The sequence below is a fragment of the Podarcis bocagei genome, assembly GCF_964188305.1.
Source record: "Podarcis bocagei genome assembly, chromosome: 3".
Classification (NCBI taxonomy): domain Eukaryota; kingdom Metazoa; phylum Chordata; class Lepidosauria; order Squamata; family Lacertidae; genus Podarcis; species Podarcis bocagei.
Window position 1 is genome coordinate 76,003,392 of NC_138127.1, and position 14,981 is coordinate 76,018,372.

General features: G+C 41.1%; 1 protein-coding gene across 1 annotated transcript in view; it reads right to left on the minus strand.

Annotated features, from left to right (window-relative positions):
• Window positions 1–14,981, minus strand: part of ALK (ALK receptor tyrosine kinase) — a 600,993-nt gene that overhangs the window by 54,383 nt on the left and 531,629 nt on the right. The window contains exons 12-13 of the mRNA XM_081186349.1: window positions 9,493–9,655; window positions 3,357–3,504 (exon numbers count right to left, since the gene is read on the minus strand). Coding sequence (XP_081042475.1) covers window positions 3,357–3,504; window positions 9,493–9,655 — 311 coding nt within the window. The remainder of the gene's footprint in view (window positions 1–3,356; window positions 3,505–9,492; window positions 9,656–14,981) is intronic.

The following is a 14,981-nucleotide window of genomic DNA, read 5'->3' on the forward strand; positions in this document are numbered from 1 at the left end:
CCAGGACCTGATGTGGATTCATGATCTGATCTAGGTCATGATCCACCAAGATTGAATCAGGTAAGTCTGCTTTGGAATTCGACTTCTGTACATTCCTCCCCCATCAACTAGGTGCAACAGAAATTGCACTGCCCTGTGTGCTTGGCTGCAACAGCAGCAGCATCTGCTCCCCTGTACTAAGTACAGAACAAAGAATTGGATAAATGCACATAAATGCTAAATCTGAATTATGCTGCCCTAGGTCCTGTAGACTGCCAGAGAAGACGCAAAGGGAGGAAAAGGAAAGGCTCTGAGATACATTGCAGAAGGTGTTGACTCCACTTGCTCCAGAGACTACTCAGATGCTGACATGAAATGAGGTTGCTTCAGAAGACAAGAGTTGCATTGCTGTATTACTTACTTATTTATTGCATTTATAACCCACAATGTCTCCAAGGAGTCTGGTGGGTTTACATGGTTGACTCCCTTTCTATTTTATTCTCACAGCATGCCTGTGAGGTAGGTTAGCTTGAGAAACAGCAGCCCAAGGTCACCCAGTGAGCTGAATGGGAAGTCGAACCAGTTCTCCCCCACTGATGGTTCAATACTTTAGTCACTGTGCTATGCTGGATTAGACCAAAGGTCAATGCAGTCCTTCAGTCTGGTGCTAAATAGTGGCCAGCCATCGGAGATGGAACTTTTAGTTTAATATTAGCTCAAATGCAATGTTTTTCAATAGGCCACTTCAGACATTCATCAAGGTCTGCTGTACACATGGATATCTTATGATTTCTCAGCAGTTGTCTGCGGTATACTACACTTGATGGTTGGCAACTGAGTGTGTAAACCAACTCCACTGAAAACCATTTTATGTGAAACGTGGAACGATGTTGAATTTCTTGCTATGGCTTTGTATCTGTTTTGGCACCCCACTGATGCTGTAATTTCCAAGCGATATGCATGCAGGCCAAGGCTTGGCCCTCCTCCCCATGTTGTTCAGATCAATTTGACCTACAATATTGAAATAGGAGGGAAGGTGGCCTTGGGCCCTCTCATGATTTATAGGCCAAAGCTCAGCCAAGGAACATGAAAAACAACATAGGCCTAGAAAGAAACTATCTTTACAAAATTGACCATGCTGATGATTAACCAAATACAGCCCTGCTTTGAGGTGCTTTACCTTCATACGGAAATACTTTGCGAGGGAAACAGAAGCTGATCTACAGCAACTTAATCTTAAATTTATGCCTCTAAAGTTAAGCTTGTTGATCAATAGCAGGCTCTCAGAGCTGGTCCACAGAAGGCTTTGGGTGCTATAAAAATCCCAACAGCTGCTAACTCTAATTCACAGTTGGAGAAGGGATGGTTAATCAAATGACTTAGTGCAATGACCCAGAGAAACCAATAGATCACAATTGGATTTTTTTTTTTTTTAAAGAAAGAAAGACGACTTCATGGCAAAGACATAACTGATTACAATCCAATCAAGTTAAAGCCACTTCCACAAGTCAATGCAATCTCTTTGCCTCGATGAAAGAATTACATTAGCACTCAATAAATCTTTGCTAAGATTACAGTGCCCTGTAATTTAATGACTTCGTATATTATCGTGTGCTGCAATGCTCAGATTATGGATACAAAATAGGACACTGAATCTAGATAGACCACAATCCAAAAAATATTAACCTCTTGCATTTATGAGCATGGTGAGCATGGATGTGAAAGGGGATGCACTATCCCCACCTAAGGATTTTTTTCTGGTATTGCTCGGACCTTTGTAATGGAGTCCCCCACTTTCTTTCTTCATCCTGTAATAACAGCACAAGAATCTGGTGTCCAGACCCTAGTCATCTGAAATATACTCAAGCAAAGAACCCTGTTGAATACTTAATGCTCAGTGGAAACAGCACTGTGCAGTTCCAAAAAGAATCACTTGTCTTGGAGTTTTCACGTAAGGGACACAAGCTAAGCTAAAAAAAAAAATGTATTAGGAAAAAAAGGAACACACAACCTGAATTCACCCCCCCCCCCCAAACTCAGTAACATGAGAACTTAATTCAATGGTCTTGCGATCCCTTTCTTCCATTCCATTAATGTTCACTGAATGTTATGACACAGAGAAGTGGAAACCACTGAAAGTAGCTCCCAGATTATTTAAATTCCTCTTCACAGAGATGCTACCACCTTCTAAAATTTCACCTCTGTGTTAAGTTCCCATGTACCATGTAGGAACACTCACCTCACGATGTAACATCATCACATTGTGTATTTCTCTACCTCTGGCAGTAGCAGCCAATAATACACAGGGGGGGAACCCAGGAAGTGATGATGCCACACTGGTGGTTGAATGTTTTTACATGTAGCTCAGTGTTAGACCATGTGTTTTGCATACAAAAGGTCCCAAACTGAGCTAGATGAACCAATGGCCAGTCTTGGTATTAAGCAACTTCTTATGGTCCTAACTCCATCTAGGGATGCCATTTTGGTCCTGCCTCTGACTACTGTCCTGCATGTAGATTCTAGCCTCATTGCCAGGGCCATCTTGAATTTAAATGTATTTTGTTTAAGATGCACAGCCTTCCCTCATTGGCTCCTCAAAATGATCCCTGCTTAAGACTTTTGTTTTTCAGCTTCCTCTGCTTCAGCTGAAAGCCTCCAATTGATTAAGGAATCTTTAGTTGATTAACCATCTGCTTCTCACTGATTAATTTATAACATGTACATAAAAACAGCAAATTACCAAAAAAACTCCCTAGTGGTCTATCTAAATCTGAGCCTACATCTCTCCACTAGGGATGGAGGGGGTGGGGAGAAATTTGATTCAGTTTGCATTTAAAGGTAGGCAAACCAAAGCAATTCACTTTTCTGAAACAATACGAGAACGGGAACAAGCTGTCCTTCAAAATCTGCACTTATCTGAAATTTGTGATGCAGTTTCCAACTGGTGTTCAAAAAATGTATATATTAGAGGAAAGGCTGCATAAAAATGTATATAGATATGAAAACAACATAGAAAAATGCAGTATATTAGGGGAAATTGCTTGCAAAAAATGTGTATATTAGCCAAAACTGCATACAAACATGTGCTTATTAGGAGAAATTTGCACTGAAATACTTATGAATTATCAGCATTTAAAATAAAATATAAATCTATATTGCAAATTGCTGTAGAAATGTGGAAAACTGAATTTGAGGTAGGAAAAATGAGAAACTGAGAGAACTGAAATTGATGGATCTGTCCATTCCTAATCCACTCTTAATAAATGTGTGCCTTAACTCTCAAGGCCCAGATATTTCAATCCAAACAGAGTGTTTCAATGTGTTCATGGATGGGGGTGGGGTGGGGATGGCCTTCATCAGGATGGATGATAACTTACACTAGGGCAGGCATCTTCTCCTTGTTGTCCCACCAAAATATACAAGTTATCGTTCTTCTGGAGTTTAAATATTCCAACCACAGAAACGCCATGTGACCTCATGATACTGTTCTTCCCTTTGCCACCAGACGCCCCATAGCCTGAGACTCTGCAAGTAAAAGAAGAGAAGGAATAAGCCAAGGAGTGCCAATGGAATAAAATCTGCACATCACGTACCATTGGTATCATTTATTCTGAGCACAGAATAACCTGGGCTTCCCCTGGGGCAGAAGTAGGATTTTTCAGATTTTTCCTTCCCCCAACTTTCCTTTTTTAACTTAGTCGTTCATCTTGGCTCTGCTGCAGTGAGGATACCTAGACTCTATGCTCTTTCCAAAACAGACAGATACAAGCAAAGGCTTGGCTGTCAGACTGAATACAGAGCTCCAAGCAGAACACAAAGCAGAGGGGATTCTTGGACTCTGACCCAATGATGTTCGTGTCGCTTTCTGCGACCCAAGCAATCATTCTTCCATAAGGCAGGAATGGACGCAAGAGAGAAAGCGATGGCCACAGGATAGGGTCCCCTGAACAGATGCTACGAGGAACAGGAATCATTGAGCTGATTTTCAGCAGGAAGCTATAATGGCTAATGAGGTGCACTATTGAGCAAGGCAAGCTGGCAGGGCTAATTGGCTGCAATTAGGAGCCATATTTTTCTGTGTATGAGTAGATTTTGCATATAAGCAATAAAGCCGGGAACCCAGAGAGACATGGTTAGTGCCTCATTCACCAGCTGTGAAGGATGAGGAGCGGCAAACCCTGGGTCACGGTTACTCCAGATTTGTCAAAGCCAATGGCTACAAAGAGGTTATTGGCCCGGCCATTGATAATAGGCTGCAAATTTGCAGAGCTCCTATGAATGCCAATGACCATCTTGTCAGAATGAGTAAAAGTTGCTAAAGTAATAGAAATGCATGAAAGATCACCAGAGTCAGAAATAGGGACTCACTTTTGCAAAACAGACATCCACTTCTCTATTATTGTTGCTATGCTTAACACTGAACCTGGCTATAAAAAGCAGGGAGAAATTTTCAAACATATTGTGTTATTAGGAGTGTTGAAGGTTGGGGGGAGAAATCAAAGTGAAGCCTGCTGATTCTTTTCAAACTTCTGTTAATAGCAAAAGAGAGTTCCTTTTGTTTAAAACAGAACACCATTGCATTTGCAGAAGGCTGAGGATCTGAGGCGAGTATGTAGGTAAGTGAGTTTCTTTTCTTTCTTTCTTTTAAAGTTTTTTATTGATACAACAAGAAAAAAGAAAAAAAACCCCAAAGTGAAAGTGAATTTCTTACATGACATTTGTACTTGCTCCAATACGCAAATACAAAATACGCGCATAACGGGTCAGTTATGAAGTGCTCACACATATTCCTTAGAAACATACGGACGGGACAAACATAGGGAGGAACAGATTGTTTCTCCCATGTAGTTTGGCAGAACGAAACCACACAGAATAATTGACAGGATAAGAATGCATTTTTGTTTTCTGGAAATGGAAGCAGAATTAAACATTTTCTAAGAAGGAACCTTTTAAAGGAGCTATTGTGTTTTTAGCAGCAGGAGCACTGCTTGCATGTATGTAGATTCTGTCTCTCTTTCTCTCTCTCTTTCTCTCTCTCCTCCTCTGGGATACAACTGAGGGGAGAAAATGGTTTTGCACACTGAAGCAAGAGATGATGTGCAACGATTCACTTGGACCTGAAGATGCACAATCTCCACTTGCCCTTTTCTTGCAATTGCTGCTGTCTTCTCCTCTCCCTCACCAGCCTCCAGCCAGTTAAGACAAGTAAACCTTTGGAACCAAAGAGAACTTTGGTCCCACTTCACAGTAGATGAGGGAGAAAGCTGCAATCCTAAACCTACTCACATGAAAACAGTGGGACTTTTGAGTGGACATGCATACGATTGCACTATACAGCAATGGAATGGGGGCCGCTGTTTTAAAATACTTGCTGTTCCAGTTTCTGGGTCTGCTGGCAACAGTGCACAGGACTAGACACTGCGACTAGACACTTTCACTAGGCCTAAGTCAGGACAGGGCAATTTTGCTGCAACAGTAGAAGCAGCTTAGCACCCTACACCAGAGCTTCAACACCAGAGTGGTCTTACTGCTCTGACAAAAAGGAGAAACCTCATCAGGTCTCGGTACTGTACAAGGGGCAAGTGGTGGTCATGGGCTGGCAAAATAGGGTATGTAGTAAGGATTTTTTAAGGGTTTTGGAGGCATGGCAGGCAGAATGGCACGAGGGTAGCAACAATCAATGGTCAAATTGGCCTAGGCCCCTGTGGATGCCAACCATTTTAAGCAGTAGGCATTTCTGGAATTTTGAGAACGTGCTATGGGTGCCAGTCAAAACAATGGCTGCCATATCCACAACAAACAGCAACACACAATGGCCCAGACAGACTAAGATCTTTTGTGGACATGCTAAGAGGTACTGATGGCACCCACAGGCACTCAGCTAGAGACCCCCGCAGGGAAACCCCTTTGCAATACTGAAATAAGGCATTCATAGTGGCTGCTTTCAGAACAGGAATGTCAACTCAAATTATTGTGCCTGCCTGATGTCCCAAGTAAGCTTGTGTTACTGGAACTGTGCAACGGGTTGTTATGTCTCGCCGGCGCTGAGGATCTTGTGAATGACCCACCACAACTTTTAAATGACTGGCACTAATTATTCAAACATGGACATACAATGCGCAACATCCCATAAAAATCAGTCAGTATATCAATGGCCTGCAACTTTTGATCTGCTTGCGAATGTATCATAGAACAAAGTCAGCCCAGGGTTGCTGGTGAATTTTGCTTCTTCCCCAGGCATTAACATTAAAGAAATGAGACTTCTGTGCATATAATTTACTGCTCCTCTATTTTGCTTCAGGGTTATATTTTAGATGCTTACATACTATATGCCAGTCTTGAAAAATTCTTCTCACCCGTTCCCCCACAGGCAAGTCATTCTTTTCTGGATGGCTGAGTGAAACATCATTAGTTTTTTCATTATCATCAATCGCCCTGAAAATGGGTAGGCGAGCAGATTTGGAACCTCTCTTAGTCCATTTTCCTAGACTCTTGCTCTTTGTTATTTTGTATGGCTGTAATACTGAGTCAAGGAGGGTGGTTCAGAACCCAACATTTCTTTTTATTATTATTAAAAATGTTATTAGCTTTCAATTACAAAAATCCAATATATACCACATTGTACCAATACCACATTACCCCACACATTACTCATTAACATCAAAAAATAACCAAAAACACACACATTTTTACCTCCCCCCCGCCCAAATCCCCGGACTTCCCTCCACCCCCTCTTCTGGTTCTTTAAATAAACCAAATCACCTTACATTCCAGATCCCTTTACCCAATTTTCCAACTACTAAACAATTAAACTTGTTGACCCCTCCACACAAACCAAAACAGAAAAAGCACACAAAGGCAACACAAGCTCTCAATCATACCTCAGATATTTTAAGCCATCGCTATGGTTTTTCAGCAAGGACTTCTGCATTAAAATCAGTGGCACACTCAAAGGGTTTCAATTTAAAATGTATGGAATTCAGTGCCTGGGCTTCTCAGTGGCAGTGGAGAAAGTTATTGCTTCAACAGGGATATTTGTGTGAATGGCTATTGGCTGATTAACATCCTATATCCTTTTAAATGTCATTGTGGGTGGGCTGGGTTTATTGGGTTTATTTTTGTTCTTGTTTTCATTATTTATTTTGTGTTTCTATATTGTATTTTTATGCTGTGAACTGCCCTGAGATTTTGAAGAGTGGTACACAAATTTAATACAAAATAAATAAATAAAATAAGGTACAAATTATCCAGGTACAAAATGTTATCGGTAACATACCCATTTCATTTAACATAATCAGGTGGATTCTGATTAAAATTAAGATTCTCAGGCGGTAATGCCTTGACTAAATTCTGGTTTCATAACATGTGATACGATCATGTGATTGGTTTTTGGAGTCCCAAATTCAGCACTGTTTTGTGCTTCAGATATATCAGAAAATTCTGTCTCAAAGTAATAACATATTAGGTACTAAAGTTGGCATATAAGAGGGGAAGAGGAGCGATGGGGAGCTTGTAGGTTTAAGGCTTATTAAGTTGGAATTGTTACATCTGAACAAGGTATTAGTGATCCTTTTGAACTACTTTGGGTAAGATTTCTATTTCTGAATGTATCCTACTAGCATTTTAAAGTTTCTCAACTTGACCAAATTCTTTGTCTTTTTGGTACCTATCAATTCGGGATATGCTTGTGTGTGCAAAATGTGTCCCAAAGTGACTTACAGCAAAACCAACCAACCAACCAAACAAACAAACATTAAAACCCCATATAAAATGACAATACAGCATACTTAAACATGTTCATCCATGAACATATAGAAAAAGAGAAATCCAACCCATCCCACTAAAAATGAGAGGTGACCCCCCCTTAAAAACATAACTCACTACCCTCTAAATTACATCCCAGTTAAACATCTATCATTGTAGTTTTAAATTGCCTCCAAACATCTTGAAAATATTTGACCTTCCTGGTTCTCCCTTTCAACTTCCTTTTAAAAACTTCATTCATTTTTCTCTCTTTTAAAATCAATTGCAGCCATGCTGACCTGTCTTGGCAACTTTCTAATTACATATATATTGAATTTGATGGTACTGTGGTCATTCCATCTCAAGCCTTATGATTGTCAGGGGAGGCCCTGGGTGCTGTGTGGTTGGCATTGACCCATGACATGGCCTTCTTGGTGGTTGTTCCCCATCTATGGACTCCCCTCCCTGGTGAGGTGCACCTGTCTCTTTCATTACAGTCGTACCTTGGATTTCAAATGCCTTGGCTCCTGAACAAATCAGATCCCAAAAGATCGAAACCCAGAAGTTAGTGTTCCAGTTTTCAAACTATTTTTGGAAGCCGAATGTCCGACGGGGCTTCCATGGCTTCCGATTGGCTGCAGGAGATTCCTGCAGCTAATCAGAAGCCACACTTTGGTTTCTGAACATTTTGGAAGTCAAACAGACTTCTGGAATGGATTCTGTTCAACTTCCAAGGTACGACTGTACAGTGGTGCCTCGGAAGACGAAAAGAATCTGTTCTGCAATTCTCTTCGTCTAGCGGTTTTTTTCGTCTTGCGAAGCAAGCCCATTGAAGGATTAGCGGATTAGCGCTATTAGCGGCTTTTATCGGCTTATCTGCTGATCGGATCAGCTGATAAGCAGCTTAGCGCTATTAGCGGCTTTTACCTGCTTTTAGCTGCTTTTAGTTTATCTGCTGATCGGCTTAGCGGCTTAGAAAAAGGGGGGGAAAGGGAAAAAAAACCCAGCAGGAACTCGCAAGAAATTGTCGTCTTGCAAAGCAAGCCCATAGGAGATTCGTTTTGCGAAGCACCTCCAAAATGGAAAACTCTTTTGTCTAGCGAGTTTTCCGTCTTGCGAGGCATTCGTCTTGCGGGGCACCACTGTATTTACGTCCAGGAGGAACTTACAAATTTGACTGCTTAAATATACTCATCCTGACATACTTGCCATTATTAGGTATGAGGGTATGGAGATATTTTTAGATGTTTTTGATTTCTTTTCTAAAAACAGTTTTTAAATTTCTAAATGTGTTTTTTATTTTGTTTTCAATTGCCTTGTTTTACCACTTTGGTGTTTGCTGTCCCGGGCAACTTTGAGAAAGGGAGGAATAGAAAGTGAATAAACACACATATGCATCTCACTCCAGAGCCTGGGCACCACTCAATATTATTCTCTCCTTTGTCCATTTTTATGACCAAGTATTCTGATGGACAATCATTTGGTACATCTAGGAATATTCCAGGCAATCTTTATTGAATTCCTTGAGCAACTGCATGCCCTCAAGCCAGTCACTGCAGCAGGCACAATATGGTATAGATTGCAGATGTGTGCCTCTTTAAAACTTGGCAAACTCTAGCTCCAGTCCTTGGTGATAATGGGAAGGCAGTTTAGACACACTCTTCATTACTACTTTTCATGCTCAAGAGATGAGCCCTGGCTTGGATAATAGGTTTCAGAGAAAAGGCTTGGAAAGTCCTCTGGAACTAATGAAAATAATAGAACTCTTACCTGTAAGTATTGGTTGCAGGCACTCTCCACACTTGTACACCTGGAAAATTATCCTCCGTCCCTACCACTACACTGAGATTGGAGTTCCTATAGGCATCATTGCATTGGGTCTGGGTGGGCCCTTGAGGTCCATTAGCACCACAAGTATTGAAGAGCCAATGATCTGAAAGAGACATGGAAATATACACTGAGTAGCAAATACAGTCTTCTCTGACTGTTGGTTCCTTTGTCTCACATTAACAGCAGTGAAGTGGAGAATCTGCCACGGTGAGGAAATATACCATGACCCTATATTCCAGTTCAGTCCAGATCTGGATCCATAATTCTGAATCTTGTACTCTCATGGCCATGAACAGTGTACTGGACTCTGTGCAATGTACTCACAAGACTTACACACACACACACACACACACACACACACACACACACACCCCAAAATACCAATAAAGATGGACATAGAAACAGACACAGCTGTAAATCAAATGCAAACCTAAGCTTTAAAACCAGGGCCAAAATTGGGAGCAGAGGGAATAAGGGAAAGTAACACTGCCTATGTAACAATGGCTAAGACACAGACAACAAATTTTTCTTTTTTCTTTTTGGTATAAGGATGAGGCTGGGATTGAATTGGAAAGGATGGGAAACAAACAGGTATAAGGCCAGATAGGGAACTGAACAAATGCCACCAAATTATTTCAAAGAAACGGTATTTACAAAAGTGTAGGGGAAGTGTGAGCTTACTGCATCTTGAAACTTTGCCTTCGCTCTTCCTAAACACTGTGCTTGAGAGTATTGAATGAAATTCTACAACTCTACAATGAGCCAATTCCTGTCTTTGCCTAACCCTGGTGTTCTCCTTAAATGGTGTTGTAATTAATTGAAACACGTTGGAGACAGTTTTTGCGGCTTTACAGAGGCTGGTGTTTTGTTTCTGTTTTTAGTTCTGGATCGGCACAAATCAGCACAAATTGATTTGAAACTGCCCCCCCCCCCGCTCTGTAGCAATTTGTAGCTGCCACAACCTAATCCAGATCTGGCACAAATCGGCTACACAGCCCTAATTATTAGCTACTATTTGTAGAGATGAAGAGAGTGGATGCAATTAAACCTAATGACAATTGAGATTTATTAGCTGTTATTGCTTTTAGCTCCGCTTGGGCTTATGTTTTTCAGTGCAATCCAATGCATACTTATTTAAAACTAACTCATGCTGCATACAATGGGGCTTACTCCCTGGAAAGTACGGTAAGTGTGCACAGGTTTGCAGTCTTCACTTGTTCTTATTCTGGGTATTTTTATGCTGTTTTAATTGCTTCTGAAATGCTCCTTGTGGGCTTTTATAGCAGAAAGACAGAGTGTGAAATGCCTTCATTCCCTTAAATTGCAATCAAATAATGTCTACTCAGAAGAAAATCCCTTTGAGGACAATGGGACTTATTCCTAGGTAATGAGCAAAGGGTTACAATATAACATGTTAATGGCAAACATTCCACCATGTGCATGTACAGCACAATCATATATAAATATATACATTCAACAGAAATAAACATTCAATCGATCTACTTCCAAGTAAGTGGGTACAGGATGGGTGACAGCCATTTTACATCAAAGCTCACCATATACATTTAGCAGACACTGAAGACAAAAAGGTGGGCAATCCAAAATGTTACCAACCAGAACAGTTATTATTATTAAAATCTCTTTCCCAATGGAACACATGAAAAATTCTAACATTTATAGAAATCTTTATATGGCATAATAGCTTTGCCAGATTTTTTCTGAAACACCTTTCTTCAAATAATGGAAAAGGCTAACGTACTGTAATATAAATCACTAGTGTTCATAAATCATGAAATGAGTATTATCACTCAATAGAAGCTTAGCCTTAATAGATATTGGCTGCGACCCAAGCAAAGACATGCATTATGTTGCAACCTTGCTAAAAGGATGCAGGCCTGAGTTTGATCATTGTCTTAGAACCACCTGTATGTCATATTGGGTGAAAGCAGCATATAAACATAATAATTTGAGTTTTTTTATTATTTTGAGAAAGACTTTGTAGACAGTGAACCACGTCTGTTCTGCAAGACAGTTGGTTTTGATGTGAAACCCTGGAGCAAAGGCAGACAGAATCTCCTGATTCTGCCCTAGATGGACCTACATGTTCCAGCATATGCCTGCTAAATTTATGTGTCTCTTCTGGAATTTGTTTTGTATTCTGGAATCTATAGTTCCATTAAACATTCTGGAATCTAATGGGGTGGTTGCAGTTTAGATGGTCCTTGGGCAAACCTATCCATAAATGCTCAGAGGCCTTCTGCGGTGGCTTGGCGAGATAACATCGTTAGTAAGGTACAGTATGTCACAGAAGTACCTGAAACGGCAACTGACCCTTGGGGTCCCTTTCAACTCTACAATTCTATTATTCTATATTTCCAGCCCCTGTATAGACCTGTAAGCTCACTTTAATCATTTGGGGAAATTCCAGGCACTACACCCTACAAAATATTATAGTGGGATGGCATTTTCTGCTGTTTCCTCTGTACTGCAGAGTGCTCGTTCCTTTGCCATATGTGAAGCAGCAACCATCAGCTGCTTCAGGTGTCCTGTTAAGACTTATCCTTTTTCTCAGGCCTTCCCTGATACGTAAGACTGGACATTGTTTTACATGTCTGAATCTTCTGGATTTGCTTTATTAGCTTTTGTAAATATTGTTATTTTCCTGGTTTTAGGTTGTATTTTTGTTTTAACATTATATTGTTTCTTTGTTTTTAGACTGTACACTGCTTAAAGATTTTTTTTGAAATATTGAGTAGCATATAAAAAAATGCTCTTAAATAAATAACATTCATACAGTACAGTTCCTGTTAAGTCCAATCTGCTTTGGCGTGGTTTTGCCAGCAGCAGAACCACAGGCTCAACAACCTCTCTCCCCTGAATTTTTTTTGGGCAAAAAAAATGAGAGGCACAAATACAAGATGGGTGACACCTGGCTTGAGAGCAGTACATGTGAAAAGGATCTGAGCCAACAGTGTGACGCGGCAGCTAAAAAAGCCAATGCAATTCTGGGCTGCATCAATAGGAGTATAGCATCTAGATCAAGGGAAGTAATAGTGCCACTGTATTCTGCTCCGGTCAGACCTCACCTGGAGTACTGTGTTCAGTTCTGGGCACCACAGTTCAAGAAGGACACTGACAAACTGGAACGTGTCCAGAGGAGGGCAACCAAAATGGTCAAAGGCCTGGAAACGATGCCTTATGAGGAACGGCTAAGGGAGCTGGGCATGTTTAGCCTGGAGAAGAGGAGGTTAAGGGGTGATATGATAGCCATGTTCAAATATATAAAAGGATGTCATATAGAGGAGGGAGAAAGGTTGTTTTCTGCTGCTCCAGAGAAGCGGACACGGAGCAATGGATCCAAACTACAAGAAAGAAGATTCCACCTAAATATTAGGAAGAACTTCCTGACAGTAAGAGCTGTTCGACAGTGGAATTTGCTGCCAAGGAGTGTGGTGGAGTCTCCTTCTTTGGAGGTCTTTAAGCAGAGGCTTGACAACCATATGTCAGGAGTGCTCTGATGGTGTTTCCTGCTTGGCAGGGGGTTGGACTCGATGGCCCTTGTGGTGTATTCCAACTCTATGATTCTATGATTCTATGAATACAGCTCAGCATTCCACAACACAGTGACCACTGGAGCCCTAGAGCAGGAGTGGCTAACCTTTGACCCTCCAGAAGTTGCTGGGCCACATCTCCCATCCCTCTTGGCTACTGGCTATACTGACTGGAGCTGGAGGGATTTGCAGTCCAGCAATGTCAGGAGGGCGATGGGTTAGCCTCCCCTACCCTAGGGGCAATTAGTAATGACACAGAGTAGCTGATCTTGTTTTAGTAATTCATCTCTAAAGTAGGTGCTAGGACTGAAGGGAACGAGTTATCCCTTTGTTCTGATGTTAGCCAGGTAGCTCATAACGCCAAGCCATAAAGGATGTAATCCCAATCTATAATATAAATGGCAGATTCGCATTAACTTTAGTGGGATGTCAAGGTGCTCATATAGTTCCTATTTTCACAATGCCTTGAGGAAAAGAAGTGTGAAACCATACATGAGAATCCACAGAATTCCAAACTGATGGCGTAAAGGTTTCTAAATAGAGTGCTGCATAGGCTTCCAACACAAACCATTCCTGAGCCATTTTGATCGTTCTGAAAATGATGGATCTTGCACAGAAATTGATGTTCATCAGCTTAATTGCTAATAAGAAAACAGAGGGCCATCTTGCCGGCAGTCTTGGTGTCTTAACACTTTGTGATCCCAGTAGGCCTGGGCCAGATGCAACGGAGCATATGTTGAATAAAATGAGCAGGCAAAAACCTTATACCAGGAATAATAAGACACACTTCTGATATCTCTGGTGAAAAATTAAATGTACTCCTGCAGGTGGGAGCAGGCGACCTTGAAAGAAGTAAAAAGAAAGAGAGAGAGAGAAAGAGAGAGGGGGGGGGAGAGGGAGGGAGGGAAGAGAAAAAAACACCACATAGCAATGGAGAAGATTAAAACAGGAAAAATGAAGGCATGAAGAAAAATCCCCATATCTGGTTGAAAAATAATGGCAATTTAGTAGTTGTTTCATATACCAAGTATACCAAACTATTTTCTATATCAAGAGCCCATCCTTCATGTTGATTTCATTTCTGGCATTGATGAAAACCGTCTCTGGACAAAGGAGGCATAAAGTGCATTTGGGTGCACATTAATGAGATAATAGGTGCACAGTGCCCTCCATATTCATGAACTTGTATTGATCAAGAGGCACATGACCTTCAGACTGAGAAAGCTTAAGCTTCTTTCCAGCCAAGGTTATGAAGGTGAAAATTACAAGGAACCTGACAATCTTTGACCTCTTTGGAGGATGATGGAGAAACCAGCAACAGCAGCCCTATCCCTCTACCCACCCAGATTGAATAAGAGGTGGGCTGCTTCTACTGTATTTGAGTGTTGGGTCTGGCGTATGACCAGGTCCTGGTGTCAGAGCATTATCCCCTTGTACCATTGCTGGAACAGTACCTCCTTATCTAATTAGCTGCTGCAGTATTTCTTACCCCTTTGACTTGCCATTGTGCAACAGCCTATGTTGTTGTTTTTTCCTTCTGAAGCAATGTAATATGAGAAAAATGCCCATTCTTCTTGACTCTGTTTTTACCTCCCCGCCACCTCCTGCCAAAAGGCAGATGATATTCAACATTTAACAAGCTAAACATCATGAATATAATAGAGAAGCGGGAGGAGAGGGCAGGATCACACATACACTTAAGAAGAGGCTGGCATACTTGGAAAGGGGAAAAGACAGGAAGAAAATAGTGTTTTGGGTAACTGCACTTTTAGAAAAAGGCAGCAAAGTTCAGATTGCCAAAATTAATCTAGGTGTAACAAAGAATTCACTTCTGTTTTTCCAGATGCATCAGGTTTCGATGGCGTATTTTATATAATC